Source organism: Symphalangus syndactylus, chromosome 7 (assembly GCF_028878055.3).
Source record: "Symphalangus syndactylus isolate Jambi chromosome 7, NHGRI_mSymSyn1-v2.1_pri, whole genome shotgun sequence".
In the NCBI taxonomy this organism is placed as follows: Eukaryota; Metazoa; Chordata; class Mammalia; order Primates; family Hylobatidae; genus Symphalangus; species Symphalangus syndactylus.
In genome coordinates this window covers 98682814-98706078 of record NC_072429.2, presented here as the reverse complement: position 1 = coordinate 98706078, position 23265 = coordinate 98682814, and the positions used below count along the sequence as shown (strand labels likewise).

At 37.5% G+C, this 23265-nt stretch overlaps 1 protein-coding gene across 2 annotated transcripts in view; it reads left to right on the top strand.

Moving 5' to 3' along the window:
- RGS22 (regulator of G protein signaling 22) overlaps positions 1-23265 on the top strand; it is a 154420-nt gene that overhangs the window by 122298 nt on the left and 8857 nt on the right. For both annotated transcript variants that reach the window (XM_055286886.2, XM_055286885.2), the window contains exons 21-23: positions 4998-5159; positions 10496-10675; positions 14524-14682. In XM_055286886.2, coding sequence (XP_055142861.1) covers positions 4998-5159; positions 10496-10675; positions 14524-14682 — 501 coding nt within the window. The remainder of the gene's footprint in view (positions 1-4997; positions 5160-10495; positions 10676-14523; positions 14683-23265) is intronic.

Genomic DNA, 23265 nt, shown 5'->3' with positions numbered 1-23265 from the left:
TTGTGTGGGAGTCGAGGTCTGTTTGTAGGTCACTCAGCACTTGCTTTATCAATCTGGGTGCTCCTGTATTGGGTGCACGTATATTTAGGATAGTTAGCTTTTCTTGTTGAATTGATCCCTTTACCATTATGTAATGGCCTTCTTTGTCTCTTTTGATCTTGTTGGTTTAAAGTCTGTTTTATCAGAGACTAGGATTGCAACCCCTGCTTTTTTTTTGCTTTACATTTTCTTGGTAGATCTTCCTCCATCCCTTTATTTTTAGCCTATGTGTGTCTTTGCATGTGAGATGGGTGTCCTGAATACAGCACACTGATGGGTCTTGACTCTTTATCCAATTTGCCAGTTTGTGTCTTTTAATTGGGGCATTTAGCCCATTTACATTTAAGGTTAATATTGTTGTATATGAATTTGATCCTGTCATTATGATGTTCGCTGGTTATTTTGCCTGTTAATTGATGCCAGTTTCTTCATAGCATCAATGGTCTTTACTTTTGGCATGTTTTCATGCTGGCTGGTACTGGTGGTTTCTTTCCATGTTTAGTGCTCCCTTCAGGAGCTCTTGTCAGGCAGGCCTGGTGGTGACAAAATTTCTCAGCATTTGCTTGTCTGTAAAGGATTTTATTTCTCCTTCACTTATGAAGCTTAGTTTGGCTGGATATGAAATTCTGGGTTGAAAATTCTTTTCTTTAAAGATGTCGAATATTGGCCCCTAGTCTTTTCTGGCTTGTAGGGTTTCTGCCAAGAGATCTGCTGTTAGTCTGACGGGCTTCCCTTTGTGGGTAACTCGACCTTTCTCTCTGGCTGCCCTTAACACTTTTTCCTTCGTTTCAACTTTTGTGAATCTGACAATTGTATCTTGGGGTTGCTCTTCTCGAGGAGTATCTTTCTGTTGTATTCTGTATTTCCTGAACTTGAATGTTGGCCTGCCTTACTGGGTTGGGGAAGTTCTCCTGGATAATATCCTGAAGAGTGTTTTCCAACTTGGGTCCATTCTCCCCATCACTTTCAGGTACACCAATCAAATGTAAATTTGGTCTTTTCACATAGTCCCATATTTCTTGGAGGCTTTGTTCATTTCTTTTTACTCTTTTTTCTCTAACCTTGTCTTCTTGCTTTATTTCATTAATTTGATCTTTAATCACGGATACCCTTCTTCCATTTGATCAAATTGGCTATTGAAGCTTGCGCATGCGTCACGAAGTTTTCGTGCCATGGTTTTCAGCTCCATCAGGTCATTTAAGATCTTCCCTACACTGTCTATTCTAGTTATCCGTTTGTCTAATCTTTTTTCAAGGTTTTTAGCTTCCTTGCGATGGGTTCGAACATCCTCCTTTAGCTCAGAGAAATTTGTTATTACCGGCCTTCTGAAGCCTACTTCTGTCAGCTTGTCAAAGTCATTGTCCATCCTGCTTTGTTCCATTGCTGGTGAGGAGCTGCGATCCTTTGGAGGAGAAGAGGTGCTGTGATTTTTAGAATTTTCAGCTTTTCTGCTCTGGTTTCTCCCCATCTTTGTGGTTTTATCTACCTTTGGTCTTTGATGTTGGTGACCTACAGATGGGGTTTTGGTGTAGATGACCTTTTTGTTGATGTTGATGCTATTCCTTTCTGTTTGTTAGTTTTCCTTCTAACTGTCAGGTCCCTTAGCTTCAGGTCTGTTGGAGTTTGTTTGAGTTTCACTCCAGACCCTGTTTGCCTGGGTATCACCAGTGGAGGCTGCAGAAGAGCAAATATTGCTGCCTGATCCTTCTTCTGGAAGCTTCGTCCCAGAGGGGCAGCTGCCTATATGAGGTGTCTGTCAGCCCCTACTGGGAGGTGTCTCCCAGTTAGGCTACATGGGGGTCAGGGACCCACTTGAGGAGGCAGTCTCTCCATTCTCAGAGCTCAAATGCCGTGCTGAGAGAACCACTGCTCTCTTCGGACGTTTAAGTCTGCAGAAGTTGTCTGCTGCCTTTTGTTCAGTTATGCCCTGCCCACAGAGATGGAGTCTAGAGGCAGTAGGCCTTGTTGAGCTGCAGTGGGCTTTATTTTCACATCATAGTACAGCAGTTTTCAACATCTGACCCACGTTTCAGTGACTTGCCCAAGAACTAGATGCGTTGTAGAATTCTGATACATCTCTTCAAGAGCCCCCACATTGCATGCCAAGAATGTTGCAGGACTTTTCCTTTGTTCAGCTAAAGACTGGGTTCTTGTCCATCCCATGGCCAGGAAAATTTAGGCTTGGAGACAGTTTAAAGGGTGAATAAAGCTGGGTTTTATTGGGTGAAAAGGCAGGGGGAAAAAAGCAAAACAGGGTTCCTCCGCAAGTCCAGAGTCCCCTGCTAGAGGCCTCCCGTCGGCCCTTGGAATTCAGAACTCTGTTCTTTTTTAAAAAATTATTTTTATTATTAGGGTCTTGCTGTGTTGCCCAGGCTAGCGTGCAGTAGTATGATCATAGCTCATTATCACGTCTAACTCCTGGGCTCCAGTGATCCTCCTGCCTTCGCCTCCTGAATAAGGAGCTCTATTCTTAAAGAAATCTTTGACCTGCTCAACCTTGGAAGTGTGTGATTGCCTTAAATATGTATTTTTCTTTATTCTGCATGTCATGGATTTACTGAGACAAGCTGTGCATTCCAACATATGATAGTTTATTATTGAGAGTAAATTACACAAAAATGAGCAGCATACAGCAGAATCAGCAGGTTAAATCATCTTACATTATGACTTTTACTTATCTGTCTGTCTGTCTATCTATCTATCTATCTATCTATCTATCTATCTATCTATCTATCTAGAGACAGAGTCTTGCTCTGTCGCTCAGGCTGGAATGAAGCGGGACAATCTTAACTCACTGCAACCTCTGCCTCTCAGGTTCAAGCAAGTCTCGTGCCTCAGCCTCCCCAGTAGTTGGGATTACAGGCACGCACCACCACACCCGGCTTATTTTTTGCATTTTTGGTGTAGATGGGGTTTTGCCATGTTGCCCAGGCTGGTCTTGAACTCCTGAGCTCAGGCAATCCACCTGTCGTGGCCTCCCAAACTGCTAGGATTACAGGCGTGAGCCACCACACCTGGCACATTATCCCTTCTATTTAAAACTGCATTTTAATCATAACTGTACGCTGCTCTCAGGCATCCTCACAAGGGCACTTTGCCGGCAAGGAGCACACATAAAAAATCAAATCAAATTGAAATAGAAATAAAAATATTAAAAGCAAAAAGATAGAATTTTAGCTTTAAAAGAATTAAGATAACTATCATTTTGGTGACTTAAAACCACTACAATATAATACCTGTCTAGAAATGGCCTATTTTACTTTGTAACAAGCATCATAAACATAGTCTTCCTTTTGAGCTTATAAGTTTATGTGTATTTATCCTTCTGCAGGTCCTAATGAAATGTCCAACTAGACCTAGGTGACCCTCTGCTAACTAACAAAAATAGATGTTTATTTGAATATTGGAGGAATGTATGTAACTGTTAATACGCTCTTTTGTGTATTTTCCTCTTGAAAAGAAATAAACTTTTTTAATGTTTGTTTTTTGCTATAATTTTGATTGAAATATTACATAGAATGGAATTATTTTTATATAATTCTTTATTACATATATTTTATTGTTTTGTTTAAATTACAAGTTTTAAATTTCTAAGTTTTAGTATCTTAAGCAGATCTTAAAATATTATTTGCTGAGTGGGTTTTAAATAAACATCCCAGTGTAATACATAGTTGTTCCTATTTGTAGGGCTATAATTTTAATATGGACCATATGGTGGGGGTCTTAACTTTTTGTCCAGAGAACATGACCTGTGTCTTACTAAAATAGTGATGGACATCTATTCACTTTATCTGGGTTAACGGCACCACCATTCATCTAGACTGCCTGGAGTTGCCTTCACTTTTCAGTTTCCAATTCAGATGTCATCCTCAAGGCCCTTCTCTGTAAAGGTTTTACTCCTCCAGGCAGAATTAGTTACTCCTTCCTTTGTGTTACCATGGCACTTTTTAAAAAATATAACTCTCTAAACACTTAAATTGATGGTCACATATTTGTTTCAAGGAATTTATTTTATGTGTTGCTAAATCCATCTAAATCATTGTCTTTGGAATGATACTTCCTTGCATGATTGTAAGCTAAAAATCAGCTTTGGGGAACTTAAATATTAAAATCTATTTAGTGAATTCAATAAAATCTATTTCTTATGTTTTGAATCTGAAAGGCTAAATAGGGTTGAATATGTGATTTTAAATGGACAAAATTTTTAAAAGTAGATATTTTATATTTCCAAATTGTAAAGATATAAAATAAATGTTGATAAAAATACCTTTAGGTGTCACTAAAATGCCATGGGTGCTTCTAGCTTTTATGTTATGTAAAGTAAACCATCAGTCAAAGGAATTTTATTAAAATAATTTATTAATAATCATTTGTTATCATTATTTTAAATCATAATTTATTAAAATAACAAAGATGTCTCATCTAAAAATATAATATTTTCAGGATAAAATTATAGTGAAGCTCTATAGTAAATTATTTAACTTATAGAATCAATTGATAATTTTTTCTTTAAAAATGAGAAATATATTAAATGTTTAACTACTTTTACTTTTTAAAAGTCAGGAGAATTATATATTAATATATAACATGTAATAATAAAATAAATAATGTAATAACATATAACATTATGATTACTTTGCTCTGTTTAAGCACAGAACTCATACAATGCACTAAAAAGTAGTTTTTCACCATAATCTCAAGCTGTAATAACTGTTAACATTTTTAAACAATGTAGTCATGCGGTCTAAATCGTCTAGTCATTTCTTTTTCACTCTACCTCCTAAAAATGAAGCCATAAAAATATAAAGGAGACAAAAGAGAAAGGAACAGGTGAAAATGTTGCGAAATTCTATTATAGCCATGCCACGCATTTCAACAGGCAAAATTATAGGAGATAGAAGTTGGTAATTCTTAGCCTAATTAATGAACTAATTTCCTATATTCTCTGTTTTGGACAGCCTGTGGAGAGTAAGTGGATCTCTTCATCTTGTAAAATCGTTGCTTTTCGCAAAGCATTATTGAATCCAGTTACTTCAAGACAATTTCAACGTTTTGTGGCTCTAAAAGGAGATTTATTGGAAAATGGTTTACTCTTTTGGCAAGAAGTACAAAAATATAAGGTATTGTATCGGGAGCTGGAGAAAACCACCTGTTTTGAGGAGGAAATGCATTAAAATGTCAGGTTTTTAACTAACTTTATGCACAAGATTTGTATAAGGTATCCAAATTTTGCTATCTTCTTCCTACCAGTATATAAATATTGAGATGTTTATTTTCCAATATCTAGATACATATATTATTATATAGTGAAGAGTAAGAGTGAGCCCTGGAATGATAATACAGGTTGGGCATTCCAAGTCTGAAAATCTGAAACCTGAAATGCTCCAAAATCTGAAACTTTTTGAGTGCCAATGTGATACTTAAACTGAATGCTCCTTGGAGTATTTCAGATTTTGGACTTTTGGATTTGGAATGCTCAGCCAATAGGTACAACACAAATATTCCAAAACCAAAAAAGAATCCAAAATCTAAAACACTTCTGGTCCTAAGCATTTCAGATAAGGGATACTCAACCTGTAATAGGTTTTTTTCAGGTATTAACATACATATGATTTAATGAGAACCTTCCTGAAGAGAGTTTTAACTATATTTCTACATATCAATTATATCTTAAATGTACTGTACATATTTTTTCCTAACAATGTCTATATTTGGTGTATCCATACAACCAAGATCTCTTTGTAAGGATCCCTCCCAGCCATATTTATAGTAATAGTAATCAAGGATACTGGATTATGGATAAATAAACCAACAGAGAAGAGAAAGTAATTAGAAAGAATTAGAGATGAAAAAGAATAGCCAAATTCTTAACAAAATAAGTAAAAGAGAAATGGGTAGGTACAAAGGCAATTTATTTTCAGGGTTAAGTGTTTAATGTAATCATACAGAATCTTTGCATTGAAGAGGAGGAAGGGACTTTCCATGTTATGTTGTCTAGACTTGAATAAAGAAATGTTGTCAAGAAATACTGAAAGGTATTTTAGTCTTTGCTTAAATGCTCCCAGAGGTAGCAGGCTCATTTCCTTGCAAGCAGTCTATTCCATCCCATTGTAAACGTGAGGAATAAAAATTAACAATTTAGGAGCATAATGCTTTCAAATGGCCTATAACTATGTATTATGTGACACTAATACAGTTGTTCAACATATAGTTAGTAGTTGCTCAATGAAATTTATTTCCAAGCTTTTCCAACATACAGTAAAACTGTTTTCTACCCTTTTCTGTTATCAACAGTTTTTGTACTATTCTCAGCTGAGACTGTAACATTAAAAAACAATTTTTTTTTGAAACAGGGTCTCATTTTGTTGCCCAGGCTGGAGTACAGTAGCACAATGACAGCTCACTGCAGCCTTGACCTGCTGGGCTCAAGTGATCTTCCCACCTCAGCCCCCCAAGTAGCTGGGAGTACAGGCATGCACCACCATGCCTGGCTAGTTTTTAATTTTTTTGTAGAAATGGGGTCTCCCTATGATGCCCAGGCTGGTAAAAAAATTTTTTTGAGAGAAGTTTTTTCACAATCTTTCACATGAGCAATATTAAAATAATTTTTTTGAGAATTAGAAAGGAAGTAGAGTGTGTTTTCCATAATAGATAACTTTTTTATTATGGGTGGGCAGAACTATCTTTAAGCTAATATGAATATGAACAAGTCTAACCTTGCTAGGACAAGAGGTAATGAGATAAACTTTGTAAAATAGGTATTTTAAAAACCAACTATAGACTTATACACAGTGAACCCTTAGTTTTATGACTTTCTCCTTTAAGGCTGCCCTTGGTCTCCATTTTAATATCTTTTCTACAATGTAGCATGACAGACTTACGATACTAGGTAGCTATTAAAAAGCATGCTATAGGAGTAAATTTGTTTATATAACAAACATTTATTAAGTATCAAATGTTATTATGCTAAATTGTAGGCGTAAAAAGGTGAATACAACACACTGCCCGCTTTCAGGCAGGAGGACATCCATGAAAACAAATATTAGGAAATAATGTTGATTCTGATCCATGTTCTGACTAGGTATAGTTTTAGCACAGAGGAGAGAATGATGGGGTACGGGGACAATAGGTCAGGGAGGTCTCAGCAAGAGTGATGATACTTGCATTGGACCATGAGGGAGTTTGCCAGTTGGAAGGCATTTATTCCCCTTGATAAAGTCTAACCGAGCTAACTCTTATAGGGCTTACTCTTATTAAGTGTTTACTATGTGCCAGATATTGTCTTAATGCTTTTCATGTAATAATGAATTTATTCTTCACAAGAATCCCATGAGGTCAAGGATGTCATTCTCATCACTTCACAGATGAAACTAATGCACAGAAAGGCTAAGAAATTCCCGACATCACACAGCTAATTAACTGGTAGAGCTAGACTTTGAATTAGGTCATTCTATTGCTAAAGCCCATGCCCGCAACCACTAAGCTGTGCTGCTTCTCCGTATTGATTGTGGTAATATACAAAGAGATGGCTGGAGTAATCTTAGTCAAACATTACTCGGGATTGTGAAAAGTTGGAAAGAACCCAGTTGTACAACAAGGACATTGGTTACTAACTTATGATATATCTATAAAGTGGAACATTCTCTAGCCATTAAAAATGTTCCAGGAGAATAATCAATGATGGGAAAAGATGTTCTGCTCGTTGGTCTTTTTTTAAAAACTAGCTACTAAAAATCAGTATGGTTTAATCTAAAGCGTGTGTGTGTGTGTGTGTGTGTGTGTCCATAAAGAAAAGACTGGAAGGATTTATTTATCCGACAAATATTTATTAAGCACCTACCAAGGGCCAGGCCAAATCCTGAGGATACAACTGTGATCAAAACAGTCTACCCTGTTAGAGCATATAGTATCAGAAGAAGGACAAATGAGTGGTAGACAAGGCAATTATAAGAGTGTGATTAGTGCAACAAGGGAAGAAGCACAGTGTGCTACGGGAATACCTGAGATGGACATCTCTCCTGGACTGAGAGTTACAGAAAGCTTACTAGAGGAAAGTATGCTTAAACTGAGACCTTAATAATAGGCAAGAGTTAACTAAGCTAATGGCACAACAGGGCAGAAAAGTTAGAAAAAAAATCAGTTATAATTCTGTCCAAATGCTGTCCTTTTACTCAAAATTATAATTGCATAGCTTCACAAATTTGTTTTATTTCACAAGCCTTATATTCCATAGTTAGGAGGCTAATTGAATAATATAAAATAGGCTTTTTGTTTTCTTTTCTTTTTTTGAGACACCATCTTACTCTGTTGCCCAGGCCGGAGTGCAGTGGTGTGGTAATGACCCGCTGCAGCATCGACCTCCCTGGGCTCAGGTGATCCTCCCACCTAAGCCTCCCCAGTACTGGGACTACAGGCATGCACCACCACACCCAGCTAATATTTTGTATATTTTTGTAGAGACAGAGTTTCACCATGTTGCCCAGGATGGTCTCAAACTCCTGGGCTCAAGCCATCTGCCTGCCTCGGCCTCCCAAATTGTTGGGATTACAGGCATAAGTCACCACACCTGGCCTAAATAGGCTTTATTCTAAGGTGATGCTAAATTGAGTATGAAGTGCTAATTGTCACAATGTAACATTATATTAAGCTTTTTTCACACTTATACCAAATTACATATAAAGTTTTACATGAAAGACATCAGAATTTTTATTTCTTTTATAATATCCATAGTAGAGCTATTACAATGCTCAGCCTATACTGGGTACTTAATAAATGTTGGTTCATTTCTGGGCCCTAAAGTGAGAAGTTTCCAAATTTGTTTGCTTTCTGATGATTTGGAAAATAATGTCTTTGACAGAGAAATGCCATAATTCAAGCTAAACTACCTCTTTATTTAAAAAAATGATAGTCCTACACCTGTGACTTTAAAACTAGCTCATTTTGGGCAAAGGACATGAACAGATACTTCTCAAAAGGTACATAAATGGCCAAGAAACGTGAAGAAATGCTCAGCATCACTAATCATCAGAGAAATGCAAATCAAAACCACAGTGAGATACCATCTCACACCAATCAGAATGGCTATTATTTAACAGTTGGAAAATAACAGCTGCTTCGTGAGGCTGCAGAGAAAAGGGGGCACTTACACACTATTGGTGGGAATGTAAATTAGTCCAGCCACTGTGGAAAGCAGTCTGGAGATTTCTCAAGGAAATTAAAACAGAGCTACCATTTGACCCAGCCTTCCCATTACTGGATGTATACCCCGAGGAGAATAAATAATTCTGCCAAAAAGATAAATGTGCACATATGTTCATCACTGCACTATTCACAATAGCGAAGACATGGAATCAACCCAGGTGCCCATCAGTAGTAGATTGGATAAAGAAAATGTGGTACATAGACACCATGGAATACTACATAGCCATAAAAAAATGAAATCATGTCCTTTGCAGCAGTGTGGGTGGAGCTGGAGGCCATTATCCTAAGAGAATTAATGCAGGAAAAGAAAACCAAAAACCATATGTTCTCACTTATAAGTGGGAGCTCAACATTGGGCACACATGGACATAAATATGGGAATAATAGATACTGCTGACTACTAGAACAGGTAGTGAGGGGAGGGTGGGTTGAAAACCTACCTGTTGGGTACTACGCTCACTACCTAAGTGACAGGATCTGTACCCCAAACCTCAGCATCACGCAATATTCCCATATAACAAACTTGCACATGTACCCCCTGTGTCTAAAATGTTGACAATTTTTTAAATGGCTCATTTTAATGTATGATCATTAATTTTAGGTTATCTATAAAGAGGATAATATGATAGGGTAACTACACAACATAGATAATAAAAGATATAGAATGGCACACCTGTTGACAACCAGCATGCCCACTACTTTTTGAGCCTAAATCACCTTGGCATAGAAGCAGGACTGGATGGGAAAGCTTTTATATCCACCTGTAGGCGGAGTTAGGTGCCTATTCTCAATGTTCTCCTAGGATACTATGTAGACCTCTATCATAACATTTATTAACTATCCAAAATTGGAGCAACATGTCCTCACACTTCTCCTCCAGTGGAGATTGAACCTTAAAAGGGTAGGGGCTGTGCCTTGAGGCTCAGCTCAGTGTCTGGTATACAACAGGCCCTCATTATATGATTGTTAAATGAGTCAAAGTAGATACTAATGTCATTCCTTTGCCTAGAGGAATAAGTGATCAGGATTATATGAAATCTGTATTTATGTAATGTAGATGTATCAAAGTCTTAGGTTCCTCAAATCCAAGAGAAAGAAAATCTATAATTTTTTAAAGACAGCCTTGAAATATCCCATTGCCTTCTTGACCTAAAGTTGAAATATATATATTAATTGAAACACATATTGATACAGTTCTATTAAGTGTTCTAGTAATGCATTAATTATACACCGTTCTATCTTTCCTTCTGTTCAGGACTTGTGCCATTCTCATTGTGATGATTCTGTCATCCAAAAGAAGATTACAACTATTATCAACTGCTTTATTAATTCCAGTATTCCACCAGCTTTACAAATTGACATTCCAGTAGAGCAAGCCCAGAAGATTATTGAACACCGGAAGGAGTTAGGACCATATGTATTTAGAGAGGCACAGGTAAGAGATCAGGGCATGTGGCTAAGCATATTTTAAAATAGATTGACAATCCTTTTAAAGATAGATATTCTTTTGGGCCAGGCGTGGTGGCTCACGCCTGTAATCCCAGCACTTTGGGAGGCTAAGGCAGGCAGATTGTTTGAGCTCAGGAGTTTGAGACCAGCCTGGGCAACATAACAAAACCCCGTCTCTTAAAAAAAAAAAAAAAAAACTGAAAAAAAGTAAATAAAAATTAAAAAGATAGATATCCTTTTAAAGCTTGTACGTTATTCATATTTGACAAGGTTCCAGTCCTCCCAATACTGGGACTTATTCTATTTAATTTAAATAATCTTTGTGTATGCAACTGAAATATAAAAAGCTAGTAACTTAAATGCATTTTTTTTCGTGATCATATACAGTAAATAAAATTAAATATTACCTTTTGGCTTTCCATGGTTACCATATTTGTTTTTAACTTGTTAAACTCCAGCTAATTCCTCCTTTCTTTTCCACCATTCATATTTCCTTTTAAAATATCTGCTACCACAAAAATGTGTAAAATATGTGTGTCCCAAGGTTTGTGTATTTTTAAAGATTGGAATATTCACATAGCTCATAAAATAAGTGAGAGGAGATTTAAGTACTCTACCAACATAAAGTATACAAACTCATGAAAGGAAAATTGTGCCTGTTAACCTGCTCAAGTTACTTCTTTTTAAGATAAATAATAGAAAACAGTGACTTGGTGAACATAATTTATTTGCATTTTAAAAAGCCTTTTAGTGATGTTGTTCCTAAAAAATGATTAAGAAAAATAAATTATAATAGGGGTAATAGGGAAGGCCATGTCATGAATGAGGTGATATGAAACAGAGATTTAGGGTATTATTGCCCTTGAGCATGGAAAAAGGCGATTATTCTTAGATTCATTTGTGAGCCGGCTGTGTTCTACGTCCTCTAAGGAACTAAAAGTGGACTCACAATCCAAATTATGCATTAAAATAGGCAGAAATATAGAGGAATGATTGAGGACGTGCTATAGAGAAACATGGTGTCAGAATGGTAACATCTGTTAATGAAAAGATCTTAGAGATAGCTTAGCCTAGCCTGGGTTTCCTAGTAACCAGGCCAGGACTTACCCATTGATATCAAAGGCCTTGAGTCTGACGGTAAATGTCTGGAGCTGCCGATACCATTTGGTTCTGGTATACTCTTCAGGGATTGTAACCAAAGAATTTTATTGGAGTCCTCTAGCCTATGACTTCTACCTGATTTTCTAAAAGGGAGTCCTAGATATATCTTAAATATGGACATTAGAGCATCTGAAAATAAATAATCTTTATTTAGGGGCCTCATCACGCTGAATCTGTTGTTATTCCTGTTTTCCCAAGGAAGTTTAGAGAATGGCATTGCCTCCTATCCCAGGATACAAGCCACAGATCTGGTTGGCCATCTCCATGTCTTCCCTCTATTTCATTTCCTTACCTCTGTATCTAATCCATTCTTAAAACTTACCTAGTTGTCTCCTCGTTATCTGTCATTCTATCCACACCTCCACTCAACTACCTCACTTTAGATCTGCAACATGACTCATAATGTATTACAGAAACTCCCTGCCTCTGGGTTCTCTCCAAACCATCCAACTCAGGGCAGACAGAGCAATCCTTTTTTAATGTATATCTGATCATGTAACTTCTCTGCTTAAAATATTTCAATTCCGGCCGAGCACACTGGCTCACACCTGTAAGTAATCCCAGCACTTTGGGAGGCCAAGGCAGGAGGATTGCTTGAGGCCAGGAGTTCAAGACCAGCCAGGGCAATATAGTGAGATCCTGTCTCTACAAATAATAATTTTAAAAATATTTCAGATACTTCCCACTGCCCTCAGAATGAAGTCCATACTCCTAGGTATCTCTCTAGCTACATCTTTTACCACTCCCTGCCATCTCTGCCCTAGTCTAACTGAAATAATTGTAGTTTCATAAGTGGCCCTTACTGCTTTCTCTCCTGAGCTTTTTGCAGTATCATCTTCTCTCCCTTGTTTTTACCTCTGTCGTAACACTTATCACACTAAATTGAAAGTGATTATTCTCATGTCTGACTTTCCCATTAGATTGTAACCTCTTTGAGGGCAGGGAATGGTTCTTGTTTATCTTTGCAGTCCAAATGCCAGGCATAGAGAAGGCATTTTTTGGACACATAAATGAATGATATGAGAAGAAATACATCATGACAGAAAGGAGTAAGATCAAATTGGAAATGAGAGCAAAGTTGAGCAGAAGGGCTGCATAGTAAATTTAAAACTGCTGACAGTTTTAGTGTTGTATCAGTGTAGCCTCTGTATATCCCTCACTCCCACTCCCAATAGCCTGAAAGTTTGCATCACTCAGCCAAGTTTTCACTGGCCCCTTTTTGCTCATACTAAAGCCATTATTTATCTACTGGCAGTAAGTAAAGTAGCTCTATATTTATTAAAACATTTTCTTATCCATAATTTGGTTATCTTTTAAGATTAGAGAGGTACAGGGTAATCTTAATTAACAATATATATTAACCTACAATCTCAATTGCAACTTTTAACAATAGTTTTATGCCTTCTATTGAAAAATTGTGTCTTAATTGGGTGACTTTTTCTTAGAAAGCCTTCTAAATGGAAATATATATATTCAAGAACTGGGACTGACTCAGGTTTTGGAAAGATAACTGAGAAGTATGATTAATAGAGGAGGAGGAGTATTTAAGCTTCAGTTCATAATAAAAACTGCCATGATCCCTTAACATTGAAACAGGGGATTACTTAATTAAATGTATGGCAGGTAAATGTAAATGAAAATGTCTTAAAAGCCTGTGTTTCATCAAATAAAGTATCTCTAGATTTTATATTTACATTCCCAAGAGGCTATAGAATTCAATAACAAAACTGTATTTTAAAAGGAGTGAATAATTTTAGTATTACTAATAGCATTCATGTATGGAAAAGAGGAGTAATGCATTTCAGGTCTCTGTTGATCACTGCAGCATTTACTCTTTAAAGATTCCTCTTTTCCCCTATGAGTTGGCTTGGAGCCTAATGGGATGGTTCATTTTTTTCCAGGGTATTAGGTAAAGGCCATTCCTAGCAATAAGATGTTGGACTTGATCTTATGTGGCAAGTCCTACCTTCTTGGAAGTAATGTATGCCTCTGGAACTAATGGAAAAACTTGGCATGAGAATTAGAGCAACTATTCTTATCTCTATAAATATCACAATTAATAACTTAAAGTGTCCTTATAGAAAGCATTTGTCCAGGATACCGTTCTGCTTTTTAAATGTTACTTTTCTTGCTCTCACATAAAAGTAAGAGATTATATCATTTAAAATTTACTCAAGATTTATTCTTAGATCTGCAGCTTTGTTTAAGAGCTTTTCCAGAGGCAAAATGGTATTTCCTTTCTCTAAAAGAAAGAAGAGAGGGAGGAGGGAGTTTCCTTGATGAACTGGATATTTGGAATACTTGCATAAAACAGCAGAGTGTATGGCAGATCAACTAGTATATGTTTTAAAAGAAAACATAAATTTCTTATTTTAAAAGACCTAATGGATTCTTTATTAATACAATCAATTGGTTAGGGAAACGTAAAGAATAAAGTGACTTTTAAGTGTATTTAGTGTATGTTTTTTTTAAAAGAAAGACTTCTCATTGGTAATAAAAACCATTGATGATAAGCATGTGCTGAGCAAAACTATACCAAGATGTCTGGAGACAATAAGTTGGAGCAAACATGGTATATATTAAAGACAGAATAGTTAATCTGTTATTATGGTGAATAGAGTTTAAATTGGTACCTTTGTATAAAATTGTAATCTGAGACTTTTTTTTATACAGATGACAATTTTTGGGGTTCTGTTTAAATTCTGGCCTCAGTTCTGTGAGTTTAGGAAGAATTTAACAGATGAAAATATTATGAGTGTTTTAGAGAGAAGACAAGAATATAATAAGCAGAAAAAAAAATTGGCAGTCCTAGAAGACGAAAAATCTGGAAAGGTGAGACAAGACTCATTTTGGGTTTTATCAGACTTTTAAAAGATAGGTGATATGTGTGAATTATAGAATAATTTTGTCTGGGGATATATATAGAGAAGTTATGGAATACAGATATTAGTGGATTTTAAGCCTTCAGTCAGAAGCTTCAGACTTTTGGAATTCCTCTAAATTCATTTCAAATGTCATCTCTTCTAAGTGAAGACTTCCTTGACTGTCTGTGGCAACGCAAGCAACTTGCATCCGCTGCAATAACGTTCCTCCACCTTGTAGAGCATGCTTTATATAGTCCTGTGATTAAATTTTTATGTCTGTCATCTTCATTGGACTAAGATCCTCAATGACAGTATCTGCCTTATCCATGTTTTATAAGCCCTTACACTAGTGTCCAGCACATGCTTAATTATTAATATTGTTTATTGAATAAATCAGGAAATGAATGAACAAATACTATGTACTGGCAGGGGCAACATTTTCAATATTAAAATTACAGAATGGGCCAGGCACAGTGCCTTACGCCTGTAATCTCAGCACTTTGGGAGGCCGAGACGGGCGGATTGCCTGAGCTCAGGAGTTCGCAGCCAGCCTGGGCAACACAGTGAAACCCAGTCTCTACTAAAATACAAAAAAAAAAAAAAAAATTAGCTGGGCGTGGCAGCATGCGCCTGTAGTCCCAGCTACTTGGGAGGCTGAGGCAGGAGAATTGCTTGAATTCTGGAGGCAGAGGTTGCAGTGAGCCAAGAGTATGCCACTGCACTCCAGCCTGGGTGACAAAGTAAGATTCCGTCTAAAAAAAAGAAAAATTACAGAATGATACATTGTGAAATGTGTAAACAAGTCACAAATTGGCCAGCCTCCCTATTTGTCTACTATCTGTCCATTCATTCATTCATTCCTTGGTCTCTTTCTCTCCTTATATTTATCTGTTTTAATTAAGAAGGGGTAATTGCTCCCAAATAACATGTTTCATCTTATTTATAAGCTTATGCCTATTTCATTTTTAAAAATAAATGTAAAAGACACGGAAAGACACAAAAGTAATATAATGAACACTCACATTTATTTGTGCAAGCCAAAGTAAACACGTTTAACATTTTGCCTTATTTTTCTTTTTCCCATTACAAATAAAACATTGCAAGTAAGTAAGATCTAGTAACCTCAGCCCTGAGTTCTATAACCCTCCCTATATCTAGGAGCAGTCCTTAAGTTTGGGATATATTTGTCCAGCTCTTTTTAAAGACAGTGTTTTGGCTGGGCATGGTGCCTCATGCCTGTAATCCCAGCACTTTGGGAGGCCAAGGCGGGCGGATCACGAAGTCAGGAGAACGAGACCATCCTGGCTAACATGGTGAAACCCTGTCTCCACTACAAATACAAAAAATTAGCCAGGCGTGGTGGCAGGCGCCTGTAGTCCCAGCTACTTGGGAGGCTGAGGCAGGAGAATGGCGTGAACCCTGGAGGCGGAGCTTGCAGTGAGCTGAGATGGCGCCACTGCACTCCAGCCTGGGCGACAGAGCAAGACTGTCTCAAAAACAAACAAACAAACAAAAGACAGTGTTTCATGCATGTGGATGCATTCATAAACAATGCAAAGTACTATTTTTTATGTTTTTTAACTTACATAAATGGTATCATATTGTATTAGTCTGCTCAATCTGCCATAAAAAGCATGTTCATTCTTTTTATTTTATTTTTTTATTTTATTTCTTGAGATGGAGTCTCGCTGTGTCATCTAGGCTGGAGTGCAGTGGTGCAATCTCAGCTCATTGCAACCTCTGCTTCCCAGGTTCAAGTGATTCTTGTGCCTCAGCCTCCTGAGTAACTGGGACTACAGGCACACACCACCATGCCAGGCTAATTTTTGTATTTTTAGTAGAGATGGGTTTCAACATGTTGGCCATGCTGGTTGCGAACTCTTGACCTCCAGTGATCCGCCCACCTCAGCCTCCCAAAGTGCTTGGATTATAGGTTTGAGCCACGGCAACTGGCCATGTTCATTCTTTTTAATCAGCAAATACACTTCTAGAAATTTATTCTAAAGGAGAGAATCAGCTGGGTGTGGTAGCTCCCACCTGTAATCCCAGTACTTTGGCAAGCCAGGGAAGGAGGATTGCTTGAGCCCAGGGGTTGGAGACCAGCCTGGGCAACATAGCAAGACCTCATCTCTACAAATAATTTAAAAATAAATAAATAAGAGAATCATAAACATGCACAAAGATGTATATACACAGCATCACTTATAATAGTAAAAAGTTGAAAATGACCCAAATTGCTTTTTTTGGTCATCTAATTATTTTAATGGCAATATACACTATCATCTGGATATAAAAAGTCAAGGACAAGCTCATCCTGTGAAATGCTAGGCCTTGGATCTTCTCAAATTTGTGCCACACTGGCAAAATATCTTGTCCTTTACAGAATATAGCATAACCCTAGCCAGCTACACAGGAAATTGAGAAATAAAATATAGAATTTCCATTATTAAAGCAAGAGTGAACTGTGTTGTTGATAATATCATCAGGTTAATTAAGGATTATTAGTAATAAGAAAATAATAGGTACTTTTAAAATTCTGTCACCACTGCAAACAGATTTATCAGATGCTGGTTCAACAATATAGAATAATCTTAATATTACAAGTTTCTAATCTAATGCCAATATATTATTATTATCATTATTTTATTAATACCATCTATGCATAGTAACTACATTTTAATGTCTTTTCTTTGGGTCTTTTTTTTTTTTTGAGACGGAGTCTTGCTCTATCGCCCAGGCTAGACTGCCGTGGCATGATCTTGGCTCACTGCAACTTCCACTTCCCATGATCAAGCGATTCTTCTGCCTCAGCCTTCTGAGTAGCTGGGATTACAGGTGCATGCCACACCACGCCTGGCTAATTTTTGTATTTTTTGTAGAGGTGGGGTTTCACCATGTTGGCCAGGCATCTCAAACTCTTGACTTCAAGTAATCCGCCCACCTTGGCCTCCCAAAGTGCTGGGATTACAGGTGTGAGCCACTGTGTCAGGCCTTTAAGACTTTTTTTAATGCATAGGGTTTTATTTTTGTTTTACATAATTATATCCACTTTTTTTTTTTTTTTTTTTTGACAGAGTCTTGCTCTGTCATCCAGGCTGGAGTGTAGTGGCATGATCTCAGCTCACTGCAACCTCTGCCTCTCAAGTTCAAGCAATTCTCCTGCCTCAGACTCCCAAGTAGCTGAGATTACAGGCACCCGTTGCCACACCCGGCTAATTTTTGTATTTTTAGTAGAGATGGGGTTTCGCCATGTTGGCCAGGCTGGTCTCGAACTCCTGACCTCAAGTGATCCACCCGCCTCGGCCTCCCAAAGTGTTGGGATTACAGGCATGAGCCACTGCACTCGGCCTTATATCCATTTGTTATATGCAGTTTTAATCTTTTTTTTCTCATTACTGTTGTGTCATAAGCATTGTCTACATTAAACATTCTTTGTGAACATAGCATTTTATGACTAGAAAATGTTCCACGGAAGGGTTATGGCCATGGGTTATTTAACCAAACATTTAAATCTAAACATTTCTATCTCACTGTTGCTTATGCTGTTGTAATATTGATCTTGTTGGATAAAATCACCCCTCCCCAACCCCAGCCCATCACCAAAGTTTTGGGTTACTTCATGAAACTATACATTTAAATGTGTAATTGACTGCTGAAAGGGTATAACCATTTTAAGGTATTCAATACATTTACAAATTACTCTCTCATGCAAGTAGTAACCAGGCTCCATTCTGCTTAGCTTCAGAGATCAGACAAGATACAAATTATTCTATTAAAAAGTGTATGCCAATTTAAAATGATCTGCAATCTAAATTGGCAGAAAATACCCATTTTGCTACACTTTTGTTAATATGCATTTTTTTATTATACTTTAATTTCTGGGATACATGTGCATAATGTGCGGGTTTGTTACATGGTATACATGTGCCATGGTAGTTTGCTGCACCCATCAACCCATCAACTGGGTTTTTGGTTTTTTTTTTTTTTTGAGATGGAGTCTCACTCTGTTGCCTGGGCTGGAGTACAGTGGCGCAATCTCGGCTCACTGCAACCTCTGCCTCCCGGCTTCAAGTGATTCTCCTGCCTCAGCCTCCCAAGTTGGGATTACAGGCGCCTGCCACTACGCCCAGCTAATTTTTTGGATTTTTAGTAGAAACGGAGTTTCACCATATTGGCCAGGCTGGTCTTGAACTCCTGAGCTAGTGATTTGCCCGCCTCGGTCTCCCAAAATGCTGGGATTAAGGCATGAGCCACCGTACCTGGCCACGTCATCTAGGTTTTAAGCCCCACATGCATTAGGTATTTGTCCTAATGCTCTCCCTCTCCTTGCTGCCACCCCCTGACAGGCCCTGGTGTGTGATGTTCCCCTCCCTGTGTCCATGTGTTCTCATTGTTCAACTCCCACTTATGAGTGAGAACATGTGATGTTTGGTTTTCTGTTCCTGTGTTAGTTTGCTGAGAATGATGGTTTCCAGCTTCATCCATGTCCCTGCAAAGGACATGAACTCATTGTTTTTTATAGCCGCATAGTATTCCATGGTGTATATGCACCACATTTTCTTTATCCAGTCTATCATTGATGGGCATTTGGGTTGGTTCCAAGTCTTTGCTATTGTGAATAGTGCTGCAATAAACATCCCTGTGCATGTGTCTTTATAGTAGAATGATTTATAATCCTTTGGGTATATACCCAGTAATGGGATTGCTGGGTCAAATGGTATTTCTGGTTCAAGATCCCTGAGGAATCACCATACTGTCTTCCATAATGGTCGAACTAATTTACACTTCCACCAACAGTGTAAAAGTGTTCCTATTTCTCCGCATCCTCTCTAGCATCTGTTGTTTCCTGACTTTTTTTTTTTTTTTTTTTTTGAGATGGAGTCTTGCTCTCTCACCCAGGCTAGAGTGCAGTGGCACAATCTTGGCTCACTGCAAGCTCCACCTCCCGAGTTCACACCATTCTCCTGCCTCAGCTTCCCAAGTAGCTGGAACTACAGGCGCCTGCCACCACACCCAGCTAATTTTTTGTATTTTTAGTAGAGACAGGGTTTCACCATGTTAGCCAGGTCGGTCTCGACCTCCTGACCTCGTGATCCACCCTTCTCAGCCTCCCAAAGTGCTGGGATTACAGGCGTGAGCCACCACGCCTGGCGTATTTCCTGACTTTTTCATGATCACCATTCTAACTGATGTGAGATGGTATCTCATTGTGGTTTTGATTTTTATTTCTCTAATGACCAGTGTTGATTAACTATTTTTCATATGTTTGTTGGCCACATAAGTGTCTTCTTTTGAGAAGTGTCTGTTCATATCCTTTGCCCACTTTTTGATGGGATTGTTTGTTTTTTCCCTGTAAATTTGTTTGAGTTCATTGTAGATTCTGGATATTAGACCTCTATCAGATGGATAGATTGCATAAATTTTCTTCCAATCTGTAGGTTGCCTGTTCCCTCTGATGATAGTTTCTTTTGCTGTGCAGAAGCTCTTTAGTTTAATTAGATCCCATTTGTCATTTTTGGCTTTTGTTGCAGTTGCTTTTGGTGTTTTAGTCATGAAGTCTTTGACCATGCCTATGTCCTGGATGATATTGCCTAGGTTTTCTTCTAGGGTTTTTAATTGTTTTAGGTTTTATGTTTAACTCTTTAATCCATGTTGAGTTAATTTTTGTATAAGATTTAAGGAAGGGGTCCAGTTTCAGTTTTCTGCATATGGCTAGCCAGTTTTCCCAACAACATTTATTAAATCGGGAATCCTTTCCTTATTGCTTGTTTTTGTCAGGTTTGTCGAAGATCAGATGGTTGTAGATGTGTGATGTTATTTCTGAGGCCTCTGTTCTGTTCCATTGGTCTATATATCTGTTTTGGTATGAGTACCAGGCTGTTTTTGTTATTGTAACCATGTAATATAGTTTGAAGTCAGGTAGTGTGATGCCTCCATCTTTGTTCTTTTTGCTTAGGATTGTCTTGGCTATATGGGCTCTTTTTTGGTTCCATATGAACTTTAAAGTAGTTTTTTCTAGCTCCGTGAAGAAAGTCAATGGTAGCTTGATGGGAATAGAATTGAATCTATAAATTACTTTGGGCAGTATGGCCATTTTCATGATATTGATTCTTCCTATCCCATGATATTGATTCTTCCTATCCATGAGCATGGAATGTTTTTCCATTTGGTTGTGTCCTCTCTTATTTCCTTGAGCAGTGGTTTGTAGTTCTCCTTGAAGATGTCCTTCAGGTCCCTTGTAAGTTGTATTCCTATGTATTTTATTTTCTTTGTAGCAATTGTGAATGGGAGTTCACTCATGATTTGCCTCTCTGTTTGTCTATTATTGGTGTATAGGAATGCTTGTGATTTTTGTACATTGATTTTGTATTCTGAGACTTTGCTGAAGTTGCTTATCAGCTTAAGGAGTTTTTGGCTGAGACAATGGGGTTTTCTAAATATACAATCATGTCATCTGCAAACAGAGACAATTTGACTTTCTCTCTTCCTATTTGAATACTCTTTATTTCTTTCTCTTGCCTGATTGCCCTCGCCAGAACTTCCAATACTATGTTGAATAGGAATGGTGAGAGAGGGCATCCTTGTCTTGTGCCGGTTTTCAAAGGGAATCCTTTCAGCTTTTGCCCATTCAGTATGATATTGGCTATGGGTTTTTCATAAATTGACCTTATTATTTTGAGATATTTCCATCAATACCTAGTTTATTGAGTGGTTTTAGCATAAAGAGGTGTTGAATTTTATCAAGGGCCTTTTCTGCATCTATTGAGATAATCATGTGGTTTTTGTCATTGGTTCTTTTTATGTGGTGGATTATGTTTATTGATTTGCATATGTTGAACCAGCCTTGCATCCCAGGGATGAAGCCAACTTGATTGTGGTGGATAAGCTTTTTGATGTACTGCTGGATTCAGTTTGCAAATGTTTTACTGAGGATTTTTGCATTGATGTTCATCAGGGATATTGGCCTGAAATTTTATTTTTTTGTTGTGTCTCTGCTGGTTGTGACCATCATCAGGATGATGCTGGCCTCATAAAATGAGTTAGGGAGGAGCCCCTCTTTTTCTATTGTTAGGAATAGTTTCAGAAGGAATGGTACCATCTCCTCTTTGTACCTCTGGTAGAATTTGGCTGTGAATCCATCTGGTCATAGGCTTTTTTTAGGTGGTAGGTGACTAATTTCTGCCTCAATTTCAGAACTTGTTATTGGTCTATTCAGGGATTCAACTTCTTACTGGTTTAGTCTTGGGAGGGTGTATATGTCCATGAATTTATCCATTTCTTCTAGATTTTCTAGTTTATTTGCATAGAGGTGTTTATAGTATTCTCTGATGGTAGTTTGTATTTCTGTGGGATCCATGCTGATATCCCCTTTATCATTTTTAATTGCATCTATTTGATTCTTCTCTCTTTTCTTCTTTATTAGTCTGGGTAGTGGTCTATTTTGTTAATCTTTTCAAAAAACCAGCTCCTGGATTCATTAATTTTTTGAAGGGTTTTTCATGTCTGTATCTCCTTTAGTTTTGCTCTGATCTTAGTTATTTCTTATTTTCTGCTAGCTTTTGAATTTGTTTGTTCTTTCTTCTCTAGTTCTTTTAATTGTGATGTTAGGGTGTCGATTTTAGATCTTTCCCATTTTCTGATGTGAGAATTTAGTGCTATAAATTTCCCTCCTAACACTGCTTTAGCTATGTCCCTGAGATTCTGGTACATTGTGTCTTTGTTCTCATTGGTTTCAAAGAACTTATTTATTTCTGCCTTAATTTTGTTATTTACCCAATAGTCATTCAGGAGCAGGTTGTGCAGTTTCCATGTAGTTGTGCAGTTTCAAATGAGTTTCTTAATCCTGAGCTCTAATTTGATTGCACTGTGGTCCGAGAGACTGTTTGTTATGATTTCTGTTATTTTGCATTTGCTGAGGAGTGTTTTACTTCCAATTATGTTGTTGATTTTAGAATAAGTGCTACCTGATGCTGAGAAGAATGTATATTCTGTTGATTTGGGGTGGAGAGTTCTGTAGATGTCTATTAGGTCCACTTGGTCCAGAGCGGAGTTCAATCCTGAATATCCTTGTTAATTTTCTGTCTCATTGATCTGTCTAATACTGACAGGGGGGTGTTAAAGTCTCCCACTATTATTGTGTGGGAGTCTAAGTCTCTTTGCAGGTCTCCACGAACTTGCTTTATGAATCTCCTTTATTGGGTTCACATATATTTAGGATATTTAGGATAGTTAGCTCTTCTTGTTGCATTGATCCCTTTACCATTATGTAATACCCTTCTTTGTCTTTTTTGATCTTTGTTGGTTTAAAGTCTGTTTTATCAGAGACTGGGATTGCAATCCCTGCTTTTTTTTTGCTTTCCATTTGTTTGGTAAATATTCCTTCATTTGTTTATTTTGAGCCTATGCACATGAGATGGGTCTCCTGCATACAGCACACCGATGGGTCTTGACTCTATCCAATTTGCCAGTTTGTGTCTTTTAATTGGGGCATTTAGCCTATTTACATAAGGTTAATATTGTTATGTGTGAATTTGATCCTGTCATCATGATG